The sequence below is a fragment of the Anser brachyrhynchus genome, assembly GCF_964034855.1.
Source record: "Anser brachyrhynchus genome assembly, chromosome: 3".
NCBI lineage: Eukaryota > Metazoa > Chordata > Aves > Anseriformes > Anatidae > Anser > Anser brachyrhynchus.
In genome coordinates, this window is record NC_137696.1 from 37,480,976 (window position 1) to 37,503,491 (window position 22,516).

Here is a 22,516-nt window from a genome sequence, read left to right on the forward strand (position 1 = left end):
AGGTGCAGCTGAGAAAAGCCGTCCCGCTCAGCATCAGCAGACAGGCCCCACATCTCTACCATCAGGATGCTGGCGGTCCACGGATGTGCCGATTTTGGGAGGGTGAGGCAGGTGGTTTTGCTGCTCGTGCTCGGCGGTACATTTCACACATGGGGATTGCTGTCCCTGGAAACTCTCAGGTTCGTGCTCTCCTCCTTCCCTTTCCAATGAGCTGCCTGCGTGCAGTTTGTTTATTTTCCACCCAGCCCCATGAGAGGCTATTTCTCCATCACCGCAATTATCCGTGAGGCTCCACAGGGCTTTCAGGCCCAGGTTAAATGGCTTTCCTCCCTGCAGCTGCCCGGCAGGCTATCTGGTGCCTCCCTCGCGTCCCCCCCCAGCAATGGAAAGGGGGTTCACAGCTACCCGCATGCTGCCTGACAGCCCTCAGGACATCCATCGGGTCTGACAAAACTCCGGAGCAGCGGTGACCTCCCCAGGTGTCCTGAGAGCGGCAGCGGTGTGACCTGAATATCTCAGCAGGCAAACAGCTTGCTTTCCCCCCAGAGCCAGCCCTCCCTGCTCACCCACCTCTCCTAACCCCTTCCTGGGTTCCTCGCCTGCTTGCAGCAGTGTGCCTCGCCCAAGCCTATTCCCAAATCACCCTGCTGCAAGTGCGGAGAGACACAAGCCCTAATGCGGCCTGGCAGCTCAGAGGTTTCGCTCTCCGGAGAGCGGAGCTGAGCGTGCATGAGTAATACCCCTGGCAGCGCCGCGCGGCCTGCTGGGGACCAGAGCAGCCCCCTGGAGCACCGCTGGGAGAGGGGGCTGAGGCAGCAGGGAGGGGAGCCCCTGCCCTGTAACCACCCCCGGGGAGGGAGGAGATGCCTCCTCTCGGCGGGGCGGCCAGGCGCCGGTGACCAGAACCACCCTCTGGAAGGCAGTCTGCTTCCCACTAGCTACAAAGGGAGCCCCAGGTGACAAGATCTCTCACCTCGGGCAGAGTTTCACCAGCTAATTATGCATGGTTTTGATTATCTGTGCTCCGAGGCCATCTGCCGCCCCCTCCCCGTTCCCAACCGCACCTGCCGTCTCCTTTGGGAGAGCTGCAGCGCGCACAGCAGCGCGCAAACGAGTACACACCAAGGCGCTGTCACCCGTGCGTTCGCACGGAGGTGAACAGAGAGCACTGCTGCTGGAGAGGCAAGTTTAAGAACGAAATTTTGTTAAAATGCCTGAGGATTTTGTTCATTCGCTTTGCGAGCTCGAGGATTTTCCTGCACCTTTATATCCACCGTGCACCTTTATACCCATCATTATGCTTTTGGAAGCCAAGGCAGTGGCCAGGAGGAGGGCGAGCTAGGTGAGAGCCCCACTCGAGGAATGAACTGATCCGCCGTGTCCAACTTTCTGCCCATCACACACCCAATTACGCGCGACACGAAGGACAGGAGGAGCTGGAAGCTGCCCTCTGCACTGCGGTACTCGGTGCGGCAGCAGGAATTGCGCTTCCCTGTCGGGGAGAGCATCGGCTGGGGCCCTGCTGACCTCCTACCAGGCAAGGACACCTTAGGATGACCTCTGTGTCACTTATTGGAGCCATGGTTCTCCTGACATTACAGGAGTGTAGACCTAGACAAAGACAGGCAACCACCATGGACTGCAAGGAGGAAAACTCCGGGTGGGAAAAACCCTGCAGAGCTGGTGCAGAACTGGAGCAGGAGCCCAGAGAGGCGTCCTTGGGGACACGCAGTGACAGTGAGTTCAGTCCGAGCTACCACAAGAGGGCAGCCAGCGTTTGCTAGGCCCGTTTCCAAAAAATGGGTGCCTGAGGAGCACCCTGTCTGCCCTGGTCAGATAGAATATGGCCTCGCCTTGGGGCGTTGATTCCTCTGAAAGGCACGTTCCTGCTTTACCCTGTTGGGCCAGAAAGCCAAGTGATCCAGTTAGGTGTACCACAGAGCTGGTTTGCAGCGAGATATACGGAGCAGCAGCCCAAGGAGAAGCCCCGTCACTTCTCCTGCAGCTTTCCTTGCTCTCCTGGGGCCTCTGCTCCACGTTAGGAGCCCGGTGCATGTGGTGTTGGAGCTCAGCTTCCCGAGCTGGAGCCCCAGGCGGAGGTCTGGGCTGCTGCTCAAGGTACCTGAAGATATCCCTGGTGCTGGAAATGTGGTAAGAGATTTGGGGTCTGTCACCTTTCTCACCTTCTGCCCTCAGACCAGACACAGGCTTCATCTCTGTCCATCTCTTTCAGGCTCCTTGCACTTATCTCACCCAGCAAACAGCTCACGGGGAGGTGGAGAAGACAAGGAGACGGTGCCAGGTCCTGGCTGCTACTGCTGTGTGCAGAGCTTGGGTGCCAGAAGGCAGGTGCAGAGACATGTGCTTCGCTTGGAAATGGGAGGGCTGTGCCCCCATGCCCCCGGCTGCTCGGGGGCCAGGCTCTGGGCCAGCCTTTCTGGGCTGTTTCTTGCCGGAGAGGTCCCCTGGAGCAGCTCGGAGCGCCATGTGCTGACACTGACCTCTAGTGGGAACGGATTCTTTCCTCTGTGCTTCTCCCTGCGATTTTAAGCACTCAAGTGACTGCTTCGAGGGGGCTGGAGAGAGCCCAGAATTAGAGCTTCATTTTTAAAATCCTCAGAAGCAAATCACGCTCTGATTTGGCCTCTCCGTATATTTAAATGTCCGTAGTCCCTCCACCACTACCCGCATGTGTAACGTATATTCTGTCCAAACCCACCATGGCCAGGCAGCTCCCTGGTAGGACAGCACGCAATGAACCCAAGCCTTGCTGAATGAGTGTCAGACAGCAAACTAAAAGGCAGACTGGCCAACGAGGTTCATATTTCGTACCTACCATTCAAATCCCCAAAAACAAGGGATAGTAGAAGCACGCCCAACCAAAGCGAGATGGCAGTAACGTGGTGGCTGAGATACGTTTTAGTGAGCACAGGAGAGACCCGGATGCCTGGGTGGTGGACTGACGCTTGCTGCAAAGCCAAGCAGCAAATTGCTCACAGAAAAGCAAATTCTTTGTGCACCACCATACAGGTTTGGGCCGATTTGACTGACGTGGGTTTCTCCAAATAACTGATTTCATCCATGCAAATGCCTATACGAAATAACTTTGCGATGGAGCTGTAGTATGGTACTAGGAAAACAAAACAAAACAAAAACAGGAAAGGCATTTGGGGTAGCAGCTGGGTACAAGAAGCTGAAAGAGCAGAAACTCTGGGTGCGTGGGAAGAAAGGGGGCACCTTTTGGCTTCACTCTGGATCTCACAGGACATGTGTAAGGCCCTGGTGGCACATGGCTTACAGACACCGGGGTGATCGTCTACCTCCACGACTTCTGTGCTGCCGTTCGGGTTGGCTGCCATGGCCCAATCCACATCCCAGGCCCCAGACAGACCCAGCCCCATTCTGCCCCGCGTGAGGCCCTGCGGGTTATCAGCTGCAAGCAGCGGGATGAGGAGTGACAGCTGCGGGCACGGAGATGCAGCCGCCGTCAGGGCGCAGGAGGGGGTGGCGTGAAGGCACGGCCCAGATCCATGCCCTGTGCTGGGCAGAGCTGGCGAGGTGCAGAAGCTCCTTTCCCTCGGCACTTGTCATCTCGCACCCAGGCAGCGCGACGCACGACTGGCGAAACTGAAAGAGAACCTGAGCGTGGGAGGAAAACTTGTGACAGGAGGTTATCGATGCCGACGGAGACTTCCTCCGCCCGCCTCCTGCTGCGCTGCCCCTGTCCTCGTGCCCCTAAACCTCTCTTCCTGCCTGCTCGGAGGCACTTTTCATGGGCAGCTTGCTGGCAGCGAGCCTGCGGTTGGAGGGCTGGCCGGCCAGTGACGCAGAGCTGAAGCGGCAGCTGCAGCACAGGAGGGGAAGTCCTTGGCACTTTGCATGTGGCTGGCGCGAACTCTGCCCCGTAGCCACCGCCGAGCTCTTCCCAGGTGAGCTCCCGTGCAGGTGTGGGGCACGAGCGGCTCCGTCCCCTGCTGCTGCGTCCAGCTGGGGAGGCGTGCGCCTTGCAGAGGGGGAGAGGAACCAAGTGACACCGACTGCAAAGTGTCACCTGCACGCGGAGCTATCTAGATAGCCTTCTGAGGAAAGCCCGTTGCCTGGGGCAGTGGAAAGCAACTGGATAAAGCAGATCCGTGAGGAGCAGGGACAGTTTTGCTCTCGGGAGGAGAGCGCTGAGATGCAGCCTGGTTAGCAGTTGACGGGCACAGCCCCGGGCCCTCGGTCCAGCTGCTGTTTCAGCTTGGTCTTTGCGTACTGCATGCCCTTGCGAGCGCCCCTGCAGCCACCCCAGCTCCGAAACACAGCACACAGCGGCCACCTTGGCCACCTGGCTAGCGCGAAGCGGCTGAAACGAGCTGAACCCTGCACAGAGGGGCGACCAAAACCCTCGCAGGGCCCTGCCAGCAAGCGACACCCCGCACCCGTTTCCCCCAGGGCTCCCATCGGCCGGGGGGGGGGGGCGGCAGCAGCCCCCCTCGCAGCCCACGGTGCGGAGGGTGCCGGGGCTCAGCACCCCGGGGCTCAGGACCCAGGAGCCACCCGCGTGGGCACCCCCGGCGCTGGGGGAATCCCGGGCAGGCGGGGCCGGGCGCGGCTGAGTCAGTGCGGGCAGGGGAGGAGGAGGAGGAGGAGGAGGAAGAGGAGGAGGAGGAGCCGCGGCGCTTTGCCTGTGCGCCGGCCGCCGCTCGCTGGCTTTCCGGCCATGAGCCCCCCGGTGCCGGGGGGCCCGGGGCGGGCGGGCGGTGGGCGCTGAGCGCGGCGCCATGGCGAGGGCGGCGGGCGGCGGGTGCCGCAAGGAGGCTGCGGGCTGGGAGGGCGACGAGGGGCAGTGCGACTCCGGCATCGAGTCCCTGCGCTCGCTGCCCGGCGGCCGGGAAGCCCCGGCTGGCGTCGAGCCCCCGGTGCCCGCCGAGGAGCCCCCCGCGGAGGAGCGCCCCGCCGAGGAGCCCCCCGCCGAGGAGCGCCTGGACTCCAGCTACGGCTCCGGAGCCCTCCCCGAGGCGCTGCCCCGGCTGCCGGCAGCCTGCGGGGCCGAGGAGCCGCCGCCGCCAGCCGAGGGGCTGAGCCGGAGGCAGCTGGAGGCTCTCACCTTCGTCTCGGAGGATGGCGACACGTGAGTGAGCCCAGGGCGGCCCGGCACGGCCCGGCCCGGCACGGGGTGCCAGCCGCTGCTGGCCATGGGGCTGCGCCGGGGAGCTGGGGTGGGAGCGCATCGGCCCCGCGGCGCTGCTTCGCCAGGGGTGCGAAGCGCCCCGAGCCGTGGGGAGAGCTTGGCCGTCCAACGCGGTGGGTGGGCGAGACCCAGAACCAGCTGGGCTGTGCGCAGCACCCCGAGGCCTCTGGATGGACGGTGGTGCTGAGCCGAGCACCACGAGAGCTGGTTGCTCTCCGGTGGAGGTGGCCTGCGGGGCGGCAGCGCCGTGACGGAGGGGACCGGCTCCTTTCAGGGCAGGGGGCCTCCCGCGGCTGCAGTGCCCTCCTCAAGGGCAGAGGCATCGCACCGGGGTTACTCGCTTCGGCTTCTGGTAACAGCATTCAGCTAGTCACGTCTCTCTCCTGTCCTGCGTTCCCCTCGATGGAAGGTTTTCATCGCAAGCGCACGCAGTGTGCTCGCAGCTCAGGAGCCTTGCCCCGAGCCCAGGCTGGCATTTAATACTGAGTAATGGTGCAGGAGGAAGAGAAACTCAGAGGCACTGGTACAAGCGAGGAAGCAAACGTCTAGAGTCGTGTCGGTGCAGCGGGCTGATGCTGGAGCTGCAGGGAGACCGGCCTCGCCCAGCAGGGCCAGCTGCCTCCGAGGCTGAAGGCGAGACGGGAGCGAGCCCGGGTGTTTACTTCCTGGTTAGGAGGGAGCCTGCACGGCTGCTAATTAGTTCATTAACGCTCCCTGTGGGATCTGCTCCGAGGATTGGCTGGAAGCCTGGCAGCGAGCAAGGTTAGCCTGCGCGCGGCCGCCTACGCTTCCCGGCGGGCGCAGGGACGGTGCTGGCTGCTGCTGCCCCAGCTGCGGGCCAGCCTGGAGCTCCCCTGCGCGGTGCTTCACCCTCTTTCCCGGCCGTAACTCCACGGCCAGCGTGCCCGCAGGGAGAGCCACGGGTATTTTAGGCAGGCCTGCGGAAATAACGCGGCAGAAAAGCAGCCCGCGGGGTTGTGGTGCACCCGGGGCTCACCCGTCGGCGGCGTTCGTCAGTGGATGCGGCTGTTTGGAGACGCTGTTCGGGTCTGTAAAGGGGCTGAGCCCGCTGCTTGTCAGACTTGCTTGGCCAGAGCCTAACCTAACGCAAGCATGTCATTAACTGGGGAAACACGAATTGGTGGCGCCTTAGTTGCTCTAGGCAGGAGAGGCTCTCCAAGAGCTCTCCGAATGGCTGCAGTAGCTCTTCTGTTTTCTCTCTTTGCGACGACGCAGCTTAGAACAGGAAATCTGTAAAGGGCAAGGGAGGGAGCAAAAAGCCTGCTGGTGCGGCTCGCGCAGCTCGGGGCTGGAGAGGTCAGCGCAGGGAGCCTGCTCCCAGCGCTGGAAAGAAACTGTATTCTTGTGGTCGGGGCGGCCAGGCTGTGGACTTCTGCCTCTTCTATTCCTGGCTCTCCTCCTGACCCTGCGGGAGAGGTAGGCGGCGTTTATATTTAGCACTGCTGAGCATCCACCGCTCCAGCACCGCCTTGAGCTGCCGTCGGTTTTGTATGCAAAACCAAACCGGGGCTGAGAGCAAAATGCTGTAAAAGTCTAGGGAACGGTGGCTCATCAGGGTGGCGGAAGATCCCCAGAGGAAAGGGATCAGGTGGCCACGGGCTGCATCCCTTCCATCCAGCCAGGCAAACCTGGCGACTTCTTTTCATCTCAGTCAGCTGCACGTTTCCTCGCACGCCGTGCTTCAACGTCCGTCCCAAAGCAGACCCAGGCTGAGAGTGAGACTCATACCACCATTGCACTTCAGAAGACTTGGGCAATAACGCTTCTCTGTAACGCTGTAATTCTGAAAACACAGAAAGTTCAGGGTTTGGGCTGAGCAGTTCCTGTTTCCCCAGCTGCCCCGGCTTGGTACCCAGCAGTACCCAGAAGGGCACCGTGTTTGCCCAGAAGGATCTGCCAAAAGTATCGGCTGCCCACGGCACTGCCCTCCCACCTGCACGGCAGGGATGTCGTGGGCAGCGAGGCGTGCGTGCCAGGGGCTGTGTTTTTCAGCCTGGCACTTGTGGCAGAAGCACACGAGGGGGTGGCAGAGGCGAGGAGCGCGCTAGACCAGCTAGAGAGTCAGCAGGATCTTCCCGGGATGGCTTCCCGCAGGAGGAGAGCGCCAGTGGAGGCAGGGTGAAGGCACGGGGTTAAAACCAAGGGTTTCTCACTCAAAATTAGCAGGGGGCCTGCTTGCGTGGGAAGGAAGTTGGCTAACACGGGGGACGTGGGGGTGACGGCCAGCGAAACGCGTGGGCGCCCCTACGCCAGCAGCCGCCTTCCAAGAAGCCTTTGCAGAAGCCTCAAAAGCCCTCTCCCCGCCTCCCCCGGGCAACCGGCGGCCCCCTGCCGCGGGGAAGTCGGGGCTGTAGTAATTGGGCAAGTGCACAGTGCTCCTAGAGAGGGGCCGGTGGGGCTGCGGTGGCAGGCAGGGGCAGGGGTGACGGATGGGGTGTGCTTAGGGCATCGATGTACATCCTTATTCCGTGGCAGGGCAGAGAGCGAGCCCAGCCAGGGCTGCTCCCGTGCTCTCTGCGTTCTCCTCCGAGCATCCGCCTCTTCCTTTCAGCTCGGCTCCTTTTCTGCTGCGCTGAATCCCACTGGGATTGCTCCGCGTGGAAGCGAAGAGAGGGGCTTTCCAGCCGCAGGGATGGCGAGCTCCGAGCAGGCAGCGTTGTTGTCGTGCCCTGGCCTCCAAACAAGCTCAACCTTTGTTAGGAGTCACCGAGGAAAACCCCTCCTTCCTGGCCTCGCCGGGCAGACGCAGGAGCCCGGCGTCCTGGGAAAGGGGTGGGTGTGGGACGGCTCCTTTGGGGTGGGATGGGATGTGAAGGGATGGCCCGTAGCGTTCCCGCACTTGGGAAGACCTCCCCATTTGCTCGGGTCCGTGGCAGCCCCTGCGAGCTCGGGGGAGGCAGAATTGGTACGTCAGTGCAGGAAATCAGGCGGCGCTTCCTCTCTCCAGGACTTACACGTTCTGCCTGAAGCGTTTCCCTTTCTTAGGGCTTCTGCCACGGGTACCCAAGACCACAGTGATGTTCCCCGGGCGGTGGTGGTCTCGTGGTGAGCCAGCCAGCGGGGCGGATGCTCGGGGGTCCCCGGCTCGCTCCCGGCAGGCAGATCTCAGCACGCATCTGCTGGAAAAGGGGACGGAGCCCTTTTGGTCAGGCTTGTGCGCGGTGGGTAGCAGCACCTCGGGGAAGGGGGGAGCAGAGGAAGCCCGACTTCCTCCTTCCACCAGCGACAAGCGCTGCCCCGTCTGCTGATAAGAAATCACGTGCCAGTGACTCGTGGGCTGAGATGCGTTGGCGAGGGCTGGGGGACCGCTGCTTGAGTAAATTTGGGTCCCCGCAAGTGGTGATGTTCTGGGCTCCCCGTGACTGTGGTCGGGGGGGGTCTTCCCTGCTGAGCCCTCGCCTGCTGGGGCAGCCATCGAGTATGAGGCCTCCTCTTGCCACTTTTAACCAATTTTCCCCCGGCCCCTAAAGTTCCTGGCATCTGCAGGGGTCACACACTTGCAAACTTGACTTAACGCAGCCAAGTCCTCTTGAGGCAGTGCTGGCGAGAGGTTTTTCCCTGTTCTGATGACTTCAGCCTGACCTCGAGGATGCCTCCTCAGACTTTCCGCCTGCACAGGCTCACCTCGGAGCTGGGGAGAGGCGCAGGGAACTTCAGGACAAAGGCTGGAAATTTCCATGTGCCGGGATGCAGAAGCCTGGCTGTAACAGACCAGCTGGGCTGGGGAGGGCTCTGAGCCCTCGCTCGGCCACCGCCGGGAAAAGCCCGAGCTCAGCTGAATCAACGAGGAAAGCTTCGGGTTTTGTAGGTTTGGTGCGTTTTGTTTCTTTTGTGTTGGGTGGGTAAGAGAGAGGTCGGACGTGGCCGTGCAGGACGGAGGCTGTGGGGTCTGAGCTGTGAGGCCGTGTGGCTGTGGGCGAGCTGTGTGGGATGGCCCCCACGCCCCGGGGCCGGGAAGTCCCGCCGTGGGGGCAGGTGCAGGGCCGAGGGGGGCCCTGGTTGATCCGAGACCTGAGGCTGGTGCCTCATCTCGAGAAAACCCGGCGGCAGCGGGGATGCGTGAGCAGGGCCGTGAATGGTCGCTAGTGAGCTCAGAACCCAGAGGGTGCGCATCTGGGAGCAGAGGCGCCTTCATCTCATCCTCCTCCTCCTCCTCGTCCCCAACCTCGGGGCAAAAACCAGGTGAGCCTCCAGAGCCCCCAGCTGCCTGCAGCCCCTCTGGGGCTCGGGTGCAGCGGAGCGGGGAGGCGCTGCCTCTGCAGGCGGGGAGCTGGGCTGCCTTCGCTGCGCCTTCTGGCAGGGGTTCCTGCTGGTGTCTGAGGAAGCGGTTAGCAGCGCAGGTTAAAGGGCTGGAGCAGGGGAGCGGGGCAAGTGTTGGAATTCCCCCGCTGTTTTCCTCCCCGCTCGCGCTCCTCTGTGTTGCTGCTGATGCCATTTCCTCCTGGTAACGAGCTCCTCTTGTGCAAATCGCCCGCGTGGCTTCCTACTCCTCTGCTCAGACAACGGGAGGAGCTGGGAGCAAACTGGTCCCGCTGGGGACAAGGAGCTTACCTGGAGAGGGAGGGAGAAAGATCTGTTACAGCAAATTGTCCCGCCGAATGCTTTGTCCCTTGTTCTAGATACCTTCGGGGTGAGATGGCGAAGGGAGAGGCTGCTCTGAGGTCGAGTTGTTTTGCCCCGTGGATGGGGGGATCTGCACGGTCAGCCCCTTTTCTGAGGGGATGGAGAAGGTTATCCGGAGAACCGATGGGACTTGATTACGTCTGCTTGTGTCGGAGCAGGGTGTCACCGTTACCCTGTCCCCCTCGCCTCCGCGTGCAGGTGTCCCCAGGGTGCCACGGACACCTTCCCTACCAGCTGCCTGGGCTCAGAAGCCTGGGAGACGGACAGCAGGGTGGAAATGGGTGCACCTAAATGGGGACCTCCGGGGACATGGTGGTGCTGGGTGCTCGACCCGGGGACATCCCCAGGGGCGGCCCTGACCTCCTGCTCCAGGATCATTCCCTGTCTGACGATGGGTAGGTCGCCTCGTGCTGATGCCCTGTGTCCATGGGATCTGTGCGATTCAGAGTCCCCTCATGCCAGGACGGAGCTGCTCGGCATGTGGAGAAGCTGAGAAGGAGCCCAGCAGCCCGTGTGCGTAGGCTGGCAACCTTCCCCCTGCCCACAGCTCCTCTGTTTGCTCGCTGCCCTTTCCGAAACTCCCCGTTGGCCTCTCCAAATGCCCCCGCTGGCCACCCACCCGCGTGGCTGCAGGCAGGAGCATGGCGAGGGAAGCAGTGGGAGGCAGAGGAGAGGCGTGCGGCGGTCCAAGTGCGGAGCACGGTGGCGTGGAGGGCAGCTTCTGGCCAGGGCAGGGGCTGAGGCTGGACGAGGAGGGTGCCTGGCAGCACGTGGGCACTTGTCATGGGCGTCGTAGGTTTCCTGGGATTAGCAGGAGACGATCCCGAATCCTGGTTCGCACGGCTCTCCGTGGCCAAGGGTGCTTGCACACGTGCTCCTGGAGGGCTCATCCCGCCCTGGTGGCCGCTGCGCGATTCCCCCCAGCAGCTCACTGCCCCTGCAGCCATTTCGGGAAGTTGAGGCCTGGCAATGAGGAAAGAGGGGAACGAATGCAGAAATGAAAGCACGGGAGGAGGCTGTGCCTGGGTGGAGAAGGAAGACGGGGTGAAAAAATAAAATAAAATAAATGGCAGCCCTTTGAAGCGGGCACGTCCCAGCGTCGAGGTGAAAGCCGGAGCTGCGGGAAGGGTCGCTGGTGGTGCAGCCTCCAGCCCCCCTGCAGCAAAGATGTCCCGACTCGCCAGGCGTCAGCTTCCACGCTGGGCTCACGTGGAGCTGCAAAGCCACCCGTCCCGGGGCGAGGGAGATGCCGCTGGTGCAGGGCTGGGGTTTCCACCTCCCCCGTGCGGCCGCCCCACCTGTCCCCACGTGGGGACGCGGTGGCGTGGGGCGCGGGGGATTCCTGGGTGGGCGGCGGGTGCCCCCCCCCCGGCACGCCGCCTCTGGGCACAGCTCTCTCCCCCGGGAGCCAAGTTTGGCTCTGGAAAGTGAAAGCAGCAGAGGTTTAAAGTTCAACCTGAATTGCTTCGGAAAGTCCCCGGGCTGAGCGCTCCCGTACCTGAGAGCAGCACATCCTGCCGTCCCCTCGCACGTGGCGCCCGGGAGTGGGCTTGGAGAGGCAGGGGCTGTCCCCGGCAGCGGGCAAAGGCCACTTCGGTGCAGGTGCAAACCCATCGGGGCATCTCCCTGCCCTGATTGCCAGGGCTCGGAGCCGTGGGAGCCCGCCGAGGGCAGGGGGAGCACCTGCAGCTGGTCCTGGCATGGATCCCACCAGCCCCCTGCCCTCCCGCTGCGCATTGGTGTGGGGGGGGTGCACCCAGCGGCCTCCTGGAGGCAAAACGTGGGTGTCCTCTGCTTCCCACGGGGAATTCCCTGCTGCGTCGCGACCCGGGGCTTCCCCGGGGACGCGGCCCTTCGGGCGCAGCCTCTCCCCAGGCAGCGGGGCGAAGAGGAACTTGCTTGTTTCGCCACCAAAAATGGGGCTCGCCTGAGGGCGCCCGGGGTGCCAGGCACCGGCTTGGCCCGTGGAGGAGGTGGTTTCGCTGGGCTGCTCGGGCTCTGCGCCCTTCCACCTCCCTCCTGCCTTCAAGAGCTGTCCTGTACCTTTACCCCACACCCTCCAGGGGCCCAGACCCCTGTGCAGGAGGGGCTGGGGCACAGCAGGTTAGCGCTGCCGGGCTGGAAACTCCCTCCGGGCTCGCTGCTGCTGCTCTCACTTCTGTTCTGACTGCGCGTGGACAGCGAGGACCGTCGCGAAACCCGCACGAGCATCACGGCAGGAAGGGGAAGGGACGAGTGGGATGGGAATGAAATCTGCCCTCGGGTTGGGGCAGCCCAGGCTGCCAGGGCGTCAAACAGCCGTGGGTGCCGGGGACTGGGGCTCTCCGCTGGCCACCGAGCTCTGCGGGGAGCTCTGGTGTCCCTCTGCTCGGCGCCAGCCCTGCCACGGCGTTGCCGAAGGGGAAGGATGTGGAAGAGAGAAGAGGAAATCAGCGTGGGCTGGCGGAGAGGCTGGCACGGGGACCGTGCCGCACAGGTGGACTTGGATCGCTGCCGGGCTCCTGCCCGGCTTTTGCCGACCGCCTTGGTGCAGGGGAAAGCAGAAGTGTCGTCCTGCGTAGCCAGCAGCGGGGAGCTGGAATTCCCCTGGCAGCCGCCCGGGTCCAAACCTCCCGCCCAGTGGCCAAAGCCAGCCCTCAGGTTCTCCGATACGCCTGCCAGGCTCTTCCGTCCTCCCAGGGCTGGAGGCCGGTGTTTGTGATGAGGCCAGAGAGAGGACCCGCCGGTGCTCAGAGAGGACAGATGGGTCACATCCACCGGGGGTCAGCCCAAAGGTCCACCCCGGGGAGCATAAGGCTGCGTTTCTGTCTTCTGGTCCTGTCTTCTGTGGCTGAGCTTCCCTGGGGAGAGGGCAGGATGGAGGAGCTGTGAGCTGGTGGGAAGGGCAGGTGGCTGGGGAAGGTGGGGAGCTCAGTTCGCTTTGTAGCGCTGGGGGATCTGTTCCGCTGAGCATGTCACTTGGGACCGATTTTTCTTTTTTTTTTTTCCCACCTCTGTCCCCTCTGCAGGTTGGTTCACCTGGCCATTATCCACTGCGTCCCCGACGTGGCTCTCTGCTGCATTGCTCAGCTGCCCAGAGAGGTGCTGGAGATCCAGAATGACCTTTTCCAGGTACGTGGGTGTGATGGGCGGAAGAGGAGGGCAGGTGCCACCGCGTGTAGGCACCCAATCCACCTGCCCTTTCCCTGGGGGTTGCTCACCCACACGCTGCAGAGCACAGTGAAGGTCCCGTGTGAGCAGTCCCTTTTTGGGGAGGAGGAAGGCAACCCCCGGGGAGGGAGGATTGGCAGCTCCCAGCACCGAGGGTGAAGGGATGCCCACCCAGCCTCCTAATTCCTGCCCCCCCCTCCTCGCTAGACCCCGCTGCACCTGGCCGTGTATCTGGAGCAGCCCAGCGTGGTCGAGGCGCTGATGCACAAGGGAGTCAACCCGGGGCTGCAGGACCGCAACGGCAACACCCCACTGCACCTGGCCTGCGAGCAGCAGCGCCTCTACTGCGCCCAGCAGCTGCTGCAGGGCACGGCCCTGCCCCAAGGCACGGCCGAGCCCCCCGAGCACCACCAGGACCTGCAGCTCCAGAACTGGCAAGGTGAGACCTAGCGGATGATGGGTCTGCCTCGGAGGCTCTGCTGCGTACGCGCGAATCCGGCAGCGCGGCGTGCTGAGGGTGGCTCTCTCCTGTCTCCCCGCCCCAGGCTTGGCCTGTCTGCACATCAGCACCTTGAAGGGGAACATCCAGATGATGTCCCTGCTGCTGCAGAGCGGTGCCAACATCGACGTTCAGGTGAGGATGGGCCGCCGCATGGACGTCCCCCGGCTTTGGGGCAGGGGTGCTGCGTGGCTGGGAAGCGCTCTGCTTGGATGGGGTGGAGAGGAAGGACCGTGGCCCATGGGTGCCACAGGGACCCCACACCCACGTCCTTGTTGTCTGCAGGAGGGCACGAGCGGGAAGACCCCGCTGCACCTGGCGGTGGAGTGCCACAACCGCAGAGCCGTCCAGTTCCTGCTGCACAACGGGGCCTACGTGGACGCCCAGATGTACAACGGCTGCACCCCGCTGCACCTGGCCGTGGGCCGCAGGGACACCGCCATCGCCGCCATCCTCTCGCACTCCGGGGCTGACACCCTGCTGAGGAACATGGAGAACGAGACGGCCCAGGACCTGGCTGACGGCAACGACGACGTGAGTGCGGGGAGTGCTGCGAGCCTGTAGTGGGGTGGCACTTCCCTTGGGAGGCGGGGGGCCGGGCGGACCGGCGGAGGCACGGCCTGGATGCTTACACCTCATACTTTTGGTCTCTGTAGCTCCTCGCCTTGCTGCCCTTCGACGACCTGAAGATCTCGGGGAAGCCCGTCGTGTGCTCTGAATGAGCGGCTGGACTCCTTGGCCCGGCGGGCAGCCTCCTCGCCCCGTGCTGTTGCCCTGATGCCCGTCGGGACCTCGCCTGCCCGCAGTGCAGTGGGCGCGGAGCCATGCTGGGAGACATTTTACCCTCCCAGGAGAGAAGTTTTGTTGGCCTCAGGCTGCCTTCCTGAACGGCGGGAGGTGGCACCACGAGCACTACACACAGGGAAGGCTTTTTTTTTTCTAGGCTTCGTGCCCAGCAGGGTCTGTGCTGCAGCCCAGCAGGACTGAATTTCCCCTCCCTGCCACGGGTCTGAATTGCAGGGGTCTGCGGGCTCCAGCTTGCCCCGGGACGGAGCAGGAGAGGACTCCTTTATCACACTGCACAGGGGACGGAGCATCATCTGGCACCCCCAAACACCAGCAGAACAAGTGTGGGGTGAGCAGTTACCACTCGCTCTAATAAACGTTTGTTCTGACTGCGGGCGCTCGAGGTCTCGTGTGATCCAACCCACCCCGCTCCCCGCCTGGCTCCAAGGTGAGGGGGAGCCGGGGCGCAGAGGGGAGCAGGGGGGAGGGGGGATCCCCGCTTGCAGAGCCTGTCTCGGGTTCAAGGCTGAGCCTGGGGGTCCCAGCCCGGTGCTCTGTTCCCCCACTGTCCCACCAAGCACCTGGCAGCGGGGCTGAAGACGCAGAGCACGGGAGGTACCAGAAGAATGGGTGACGGATCCTTGCTTCTGCTACCACGCCTGACATCCCGCTGCCTTACCGCACCGCGGTTCCTCTTCTGCAACGAGTATGAAAGATCCCGACCCGCCTCCCGGCACAGGAGGTTGTTTAAAAGCCACAGGCCATAGGTCTTCCCCGGGTTTTGCATTCTCCCAGGCCGAGGAGATGGCGGGGTTATTTCCACATCCCTCCTGTTGCTCACCTCCCTTCCCTGCCCCCTCTCCGATGCGAGGAACGTGCGACGCCCTAGGGAACCGGCACCAAAGGTGCTGTGGGAACAGAGGCACGAGCGTGCCTGACCCCACCTCGGCCGGGGAAATCCCCCGCTTGCAGCCTGGGAGCAGCTCCCATTGTCTGGGGCAAGTCCTGCGTGGCGCAATCCCGGGACCGAGATGCCGCCGAGCCGCTCACCTTCCTCATCCCTTCTTGGAAGGACAGGCGCGAGGGAACCAACGCTGCCAGGAAAAGCAGCGCCTGCTCCCCCCAGCCCTCCCTGAAGCTTCCCAGGGCTCTTCAGCAGCCCTGGGGTAGATCGCTTGGGTTCGCTTTTGTTTTATTTCAAATCTCCGCCTTCCAGCAGGGCCTCAGCCTTGCCGAACATAAGCCGTGTTGTGCCAGCGGCTCCGGCCAGCACCAGGTGCCCCAGGGGACACCAGCTTGGGGGGGGGGGGGGGGGTTAGGAAAAAGGCAGAATCAAGCCACCTGCACTTTTTTTTTAATAAAAGTGTTTTTTTTTTTTAAATGAGTGTCGCAAAATATTTCTGGGCGGCCTCTTGGGGGCTACGGCCAGCCCTGCCTCTCCGTGCTTACTGTGGGGGGGGGGGGGGGTTATGGGGTTGCGTGGTGCCGGGGCTGTGGGGTGTGGGGCTGTGGGGTGTGGGGTGTGGGGCCGTGGGGCCAACCCCGGCCGGGGCCGCGGGGCCTGGCTGGCAGCCCGGGGCCTCCACGTCCCTTCCCCCAGCGGCGCCCGGCCCCTCCGCGGCGGCAGGGGGCACTGTGGGGCGGCCGGCAGGGGGATCGCCGCCGCCGCCGCCTCCGGGAGCGGGCCGAGGGGAGCCGGCCGGGAGCGGGGCCGGGCCGGAGCGGGCCGCAGGTGGGCAGCGGGGCCGGGCCGGGGGGCCGCGGGGGGCCGGGGCTGGGGGAGAGGCGCCGGGGGCCGGGGGGGGGGGGGGGAGGAACGAGGCGCCGGCGCGGGGCCGCCTGTGCCGCTCGTGTGCCCGCAGCGCTCCGCGGTGCTGCCGCGGGGTCCGGCAGCCCTCCGGCCGCAGGCGAGCGGAGCATCGCGGGGCATCGCGGAGCGGCCGGGTCGGGAGCACGGGGCCCTGCGTGGCTCCGGGGGCTGCGGCGAGGAGCAGGAGCCCAGCCCGTCGTCGTGGCTGCCCGGCTGCCCGCAGGAGCTGGAGCCAGCCCGTCACCGTGGCTGCCCGCACGCCCCGCACTGAGGCGCCTTTCAGCTGCCCCCCCCCCCTCCCCCCGCTCCCACCTGTAACACTGGCGGCCCTGTTCCCTCGGCCCTGAAGCAGCTCCCGGGGCCTGGGAGGTGGGCGCAGGCACAGAGAGCCATTGTCCCTCCGTCCTCCCCTCCGCCGCCGCCGCTGGGAGAGCGGTGCGGGTTCTCCTCCCGCGGCGGCGCTCGGGGGGACGGAGGGGTGGCGGCACCGTGGCCGCGTCTCCATCAAGTGGAAGGGAGACGTGGCCTGCGAGTGTAGCAACCGACCCCACGTCTACAGCTGGCTTCTGCAACGGGAAACGGCCTCCCCACCCGCGCTGCCTGGCTGCTGCGAGCCACCGGGATTGCCTCGCTTCCCGCAGGGAAACCTGGCAGCACGCGGGCAGCCCCGGCCCCGGGTGCACTGAGTGCTCCCCGACAGCCCGCGGTGCCCCTGCGGCACGGCTCTGAGGGAGGAGAGGACGGGCAGAGGTGTCCAGCTGCCCTTCCTAACAGGAGGAGAGGGGAGGAGTAGGAAGCAGGCAGGGAAACCCACCCCCGGCTGCTTGCACTTCTCCCCAGGTTGGGAATTTCTGGGTCCTGTAAGTCAGAGAAGGGAGATTTCAGGGTGAAGCACGCCCCGGCTTCGGTCAGGTTGTTCGACTCCGGAGCCCTGGCCACAGCAACTGAGGATAAGAAAAGCCCCCGAGGCCTTTCCCAAAGGGACAGGAGGGCAGCGGGGAGGGAGGGCTTGTTGTTCGTGAGGTGGCAGGGGACTTTCTTGCCTTTCCAACCCTAAGTTTGTAAGTCCAAGTCTCTGAGATTCACGGTGGGGCTACCAGAGATCACGTTTGGGTGGCCCCTGAGCAGCCCCGGTTTGGCTGTGCGATGGAGGGGACAGCGGAGGGACGAGCTCCTCTGGGGAGCCCTACAGCTGTTTTAAAGCTGCCTGGCTGACCACAGAGGACTAAAGCTGCAGAGTATCGGGTGCCTTCTCGGATAGTACTGGTGAAATCCCAAGCAGCCAGCTGATGGGGAGGTTCCTTCCCAGCCCCGCTCCCTGGCTGCGCCTTGCCAAGCGGGTAAGCCCTGGTAATTTCCTCTGAGGTGCAGGGAGTGCCTTGGCACGCTCAGCCCCAGGGCTGCATGCTGCCCCTGCGGGGAGGTGGGGGAGCCTGGCAGCCTCGCGCCCTCCCAGCTCACCTGGCGCAGCCCGAGGGGAAGCTCTGAACCGTTTTCTTCCTGAAAGGAAGGCTGCTCTGGCCACAGGCTTGAAACGTGAGCTGCCAGGTAGGAGTTGCTCTTTCCACTCAATGACCTTTTCTTTTTTCCACCCAGGAAAGCAAACTGCATTTAGCTGCGCTAAAGTTTAACCTGAGAAGGTGAAGCGCGAGGTGCTCCTTGCGTATGGAACAAGGGCGTTGTCAAAACCAGCCCTTTACAGCAGTGTTCAAACATCCTCTCCGATCCTGGAAGCCCATGCTTCCCAGTCTGAGTGTTCCCGAGCCAGAGCAAACGCAGCTAACAGCTGCTAACAACCTCCAAAGGGCCTTTCCTGCTCAACACGCTGTCATCTTTGCTGCCGTCTCTGGGGTGGGATCCGGGTGCTGGCTGCACGCTGGTAGCCCACCGTCTGCCTCTTCATCCCCACAGATTTTGTGTTCCCCTCGTGCTGGCTGCTCTCCCCACCATGGCTGCTGGTGAAGCGTTCCCCCCTGCCCTGCAGGACGCGTGGGGGGACTTCTGGCTCTTCCGTTTCTTCGTTAATGCTGCTGGCTACGCGAGTATTGTGGTGCCAGGATTCCTCCTCATCCAGTACTTCAAGAGAAGGAACTACCTGGAGACAGGTAAGGGCAGCAGCTTCCCTTCCACATCCTGCCTCCCCGGGAGCTCTCCACACCTACTCTGCCACCCCCAGTCAGGGCTGGCAGGTGGGTCCCTCACCTGCTTTGTCGGAGCAGGCCTGGGCTGGGCACGGACTTGAGTCCTAGAGAAGTCTAGGAGCTACCCCAAAACAAATTTCTTCCAGGGCTGCATAAATAGTACAAGAACCGGTCTCCATCTCCTCGCTCTGCTAGGCTAGGCACGACTTTGTGCAGGGCAGGAGCTGGCTCCCAGCCTGCTAAAGGCCCCAGTCTCCATCTCGCAGTGCACGTATCCCAGCGACCTGGCTAGCAGTGGCGGAGGTTAGCAAGGAGGGAGGCTATGCCTCTCCAGCTGTTGTGGTTAATTCTCTTCTCATCCCCTCCAGGCCGAGGCATTTGCTTCCCTGTCATCAAGTCATGCGTGTTCGGCTCCGAGGTGAAGTCTGTACACCCGGACGATGGCTCCCTGCCGCCCCGAGCAGAGCCCACGGAGTCCTCTACAGCCCGACAGGTCCTGAAGCTGCTCTTCTGTGCTGCTGGTCTGCAGGTAGGGGCCCTGCGTGTTTGTATGGCCATCCTGCTCCGGGAGGGGGAGCTGGACTCCGGGTTTGTGCCACCAGCCACTTGAAGGCCAAGGAGGCAGCGCTGTCCTTGATGGCAGGGCTGGAGGCTGGGACACAGCCTCTCCTCCAGGGCTGCTGTGTCACCTCTGAGCTGTGGACGTCTGTTCAGCTGGCGTCAGATATCTGAGTTGGGACAGCTCATCTGTCTGATCACAGCCCGCTGCCGCCATGAATAGGGAAAACTGAGTGTCAGCAGGATTATTAGGGCTGCTTTTGTTCTGGCCCTCATCAGAGCGGCCGGTAGTTTGAGCCCGCTTAATTCCCAGGCTCTCCTCTGGGTTACCTTCTGGGGCTGCTGCGTACTGCTGCCCTTCGGCTACAGAAAAAGAGGAATTTTTAATTTTAGTTTCCTCAGGTCTCATCTCCAGCCTAAGCATCATTAGGAAGGGCTGCTTTTTGGGTCTGTGAGGACTAAAAATAATTTCTGTGATACAAAACCCGCAGCCAGCAGAAGACACCCACATCCTGGCCTACTATCCCAGCCCACGCAGCCTTGCTGCGAGGACACCCACGTTATTTCACGTCTCTGTACCTCGGTTTCTCAGGAGGGGCTGGGTGATGAGGGATGTCTGTGCTCCTTTTGTGAGGGGCTTGGTACTGTGGCACCAGGGCTGCATAAATAGCGGAGGTGGCAGCCAGCACAGTGATCATCCCCGGAGGAAAATCTCATCTGCTGGGTTTGAAACCAGATTTGATTTGGATGGGCCTGGGGAGTTGGAAGTGAAAACCGATGCAGAGGCCACCGGGAGAACTGCCAGGCCCTACTGCAGGGAGCTGGCACCGAACCCACGGCTGTGCATCGGTAACGGTCCCTGATCCTGCCCGTCTGGTTCAGCAGGCAGCTCAAAACAACCGCTCGTTGCGCGCTGGGGTGTCGCTTTCTGGGCTTCTCGTCCCTTGAAGAGGCTGAAAACGGAGCAGGGCTGGTTTAGTTTGGGACTGGATGTTCCCAGCTGTAACCACGAGGAACAGCGGGCTCCCGCAGGTGGGTGAGGCGGGGTGGCTCCGTCTCCAGCGTGGCGGGGAAGCGCTGCCACGCAGAGGCTGAGGCAAGGAAGGGGCAGGCGAGGATCTCCTGGGCTCTGTCCTTCCTTCCCGTGGCTGCCTGCAGCTGCCAGCAGGGCCCTGACTCCCTGTGCTCCTCCCGCTTCGCAGGCCTCCTACCTCACGTGGGGCGTCCTCCAGGAGCGCGTGATGACGAGGACGTACGGTGCCACTGAAACGGACCCCGGCGAGAAGTTCAAGGACTCCCAGTTCCTCGTGTTCATGAACCGCATCCTGGCCTTCACGGTGGCCGGGCTGTACTGCGCCCTGACCAAGCAGCCGCGCCACGGGGCTCCCATGTACAAGTACTCCTTCGCCTCCCTCTCCAACATCCTCAGCAGCTGGTGCCAGTACGAGGCCCTCAAGTACATCAGCTTCCCCACCCAAGTGCTGGCCAAGGCCTCCAAGGTGATCCCAGTGATGATGATGGGTAAACTGGTGTCCCGCAAGAGTTACGAGTACTGGGAGTACCTGACGGCTGCCCTCATCTCCGTGGGGGTCAGCATGTTCCTGCTGTCCAGCGCTCCCAACCGGCACGCCTCCACCGTCACCACTTTCTCGGGCGTAGTGCTCCTGGCCGGCTACATCATCTTCGACAGCTTCACCTCCAACTGGCAGGACGCCCTCTTCACCTACAAGATGTCCCCCGTGCAGATGATGTTCGGCGTCAACGTCTTCTCCTGCCTCTTCACGGTGGGCTCGCTGCTGGAGCAGGGCGCCCTGCTGGAGTCGCTGCGCTTCATGGCTCGCCACTCGGAGTTCACGGCCCACGCCGTGCTGCTGTCGGTGTGCTCCGCCTGCGGCCAGCTCTTCATCTTCTACACCATCAACCAGTTCGGCGCGGCCGTCTTCACCATCATCATGACGCTCCGCCAGGCCTTCGCCATCCTCCTCTCCTGCCTCATCTACGGGCACACCGTCACCGTCGTGGGTGGGCTGGGCGTAGCCGTCGTCTTCGTGGCGCTCTTCCTCCGCGTCTACGCCCGCAGCCGCATGAAGAAGCGCAGCAAGAAGCTGCCACCCGGCGAGACCCCCGTGCAGAAGGTCTAGGGAGCCGGGGGGGCCCGCGGCCTCCGAGCTGTGCCTGCTGTCCTGCCTCTGCCGGGGGGCACTCGCTTGATTTCTCGGACCCCGCCGAGGAGCAGGGTGGGGTACGGGTAGGCTGGACCAGTGACTCGCTTTTCCAACTGCTTTTCCTGGGGAAGGGGCTGCAGCGAGCCCAGGCTGCCACAGCTCCAAACCTTTCTCTTTGCCTTAACGGGTCAGAGGCTTCCAGCTGAGGCACAGGCTCACCCCCGGGGGAAACCAGCGTGGAACTGCTGGTGCCCCTGCCCCGCCTGCGCCTCGTGGCTTCCCTCCAAGGTCACTGATTGAACAAGGGAGCTCTTTTTTTCCGGCCCTATCTTGCCTCTGGCTGACACGTCTCCGTTTCTGTCGCTACTACAGAGCTCAGCAGGAGGAAGAAAAACACTAGCTCTGTCTTTGAAACGTCTCTACAACGAGGGAAGCGCCGAGCTGAGCCTGTGCTAGGGCTGGGAGCAGTAGGACAGACGCTCCCCGCCCCTCCAGCCCCCCTTCCCAGGAGGTGCTCCAGGTGGGACAGGCACGGCCATGAGGCAGCCTGTCCTACCCCAGGCCTGGGATCTGCTCCGGGAGAGCTGGAGCCGAAGCCAGGGCCTCCGTTTGGGTTCGTCAGTCCCTCGCCCCAGCTCCAAGTCACTTTTCCTCACGCCTCCCAGTCCGGGCTGACGTTTATGCAGACGGAGGCTGGCCGGCGCAGCTCCCGAGGCTCGCTGAGTTGCTGTAGGTTACTTTTCGGTTACAGCCGCTGCTGTTACAGGCCAAAGGCCGCAGCGCCCAGAACCCCAGCGTCACCGCCAGGCTGGCGCAGCGGTTTCTGGGCTGTGTAGTTGCCATTCAGAGAAGCACAACGACCACCCTCTTCATTTTTATTTTTTTTTCCCCTGCCAACTGGAGGCATTGACCCCAACTTTCTTGGGGGTCTTGCCAGAGCCCCCCAGTGCCTGGAGGCCTGTGGGATGGGGCAGAGCCCGCTGCGGTGCCTTGTCCCCGCTCCGCAGGGGATGGAGCACGCGGGCACCAGCAGCAGGGGAAGGGGCAGGGGGGCTGCTCCCACCGCTCTTCCCCAGGAGCCCGGCTTTTACTGGCTGACCCTGTTCTCCCCCACGCGACCTGACTGACAAGCCAGCAGGTTTTGGTACTTTTGAAAGGCAACTTTTTTCTCTATTTTATTAAATTAAAGATATGCTGCATATAGTACCCTGGGGGTAAACGTTCTTTATTTTCTTCTCTCTGTACCTGGAAGGAGGGGAACGAGCCTCCCCAACCCCTTCCCTAGTCTCTCTGGGACAAAGCTTTCTGGGTTTCCTTTCCAAACAGAGGTCAGCCGGAGCTGCACCCGCAGCTACAAGGCACCTCAGAGCAAGATCCCTGCGCACACAGCTGGGCAGCGCTGTCAGGGAGTATCATCTCTGCTTACGGGAGTTAACAGGGAACAGGCTTTACGGGGTACACTTGTACCAACACCAGCTCCACACATCCCATCCACCCGCCCACTGCATGCCTTGTGAAAAGCCTTGGCTCCAAGCTGATGCTGTCTGGTCCTGGTGAGCAACAGGACCTTGGCCTAACACCCAGAGAAAC

The 22,516-nt window shown here is 63.1% G+C and overlaps 2 protein-coding genes across 2 annotated transcripts; both read left to right on the forward strand.

Annotated features, from left to right (window-relative positions):
- The first annotated feature begins 4,644 nt into the window (after positions 1-4,644).
- NFKBIE (NFKB inhibitor epsilon) lies at positions 4,645-15,633 on the forward strand. Its single transcript, XM_080586172.1, has 6 exons — positions 4,645-5,113; positions 12,826-12,928; positions 13,175-13,406; positions 13,513-13,601; positions 13,752-14,000; positions 14,123-15,633. Exons 1-6 carry the CDS (start codon positions 4,764-4,766, stop codon positions 14,186-14,188), a joined length of 1,089 nt encoding a protein of 362 aa, XP_080442298.1. The 5' UTR covers positions 4,645-4,763; the 3' UTR covers positions 14,189-15,633.
- A 221-nt stretch (positions 15,634-15,854) lies between these two features.
- Positions 15,855-22,132, forward strand: SLC35B2 (solute carrier family 35 member B2). The gene is made up of 4 exons (XM_080586171.1): positions 15,855-15,984; positions 17,974-18,167; positions 18,572-18,732; positions 19,964-22,132. Exons 2-4 carry the CDS (start codon positions 18,011-18,013, stop codon positions 20,900-20,902), a joined length of 1,257 nt encoding a protein of 418 aa, XP_080442297.1. The 5' UTR covers positions 15,855-15,984; positions 17,974-18,010; the 3' UTR covers positions 20,903-22,132.
- The last annotated feature ends 384 nt before the right edge of the window (positions 22,133-22,516 follow it).

Bases quoted from the DNA above. Each gene is read 5' to 3' on its own strand.
- SLC35B2 (XM_080586171.1), top strand. From the start codon at position 18,011: ATGGCTGCTGGTGAAGCGTTCCCCCCTGCCCTGCAGGACGCGTGGGGG. The intron at 18,168-18,571 runs GTAAGGGCAGCA...CATCCCCTCCAG, and splicing joins AAGGAACTACCTGGAGACAG to GCCGAGGCATTTGCTTCCCT. The intron at 18,733-19,963 runs GTAGGGGCCCTG...CCCGCTTCGCAG, and splicing joins TCTGTGCTGCTGGTCTGCAG to GCCTCCTACCTCACGTGGGG.
- NFKBIE (XM_080586172.1), top strand. From the start codon at position 4,764: ATGGCGAGGGCGGCGGGCGGCGGGTGCCGCAAGGAGGCTGCGGGCTGG. The intron at 13,407-13,512 runs GTGAGACCTAGC...TCCCCGCCCCAG, and splicing joins GCAGCTCCAGAACTGGCAAG to GCTTGGCCTGTCTGCACATC. The intron at 14,001-14,122 runs GTGAGTGCGGGG...TGGTCTCTGTAG, and splicing joins TGGCTGACGGCAACGACGAC to CTCCTCGCCTTGCTGCCCTT.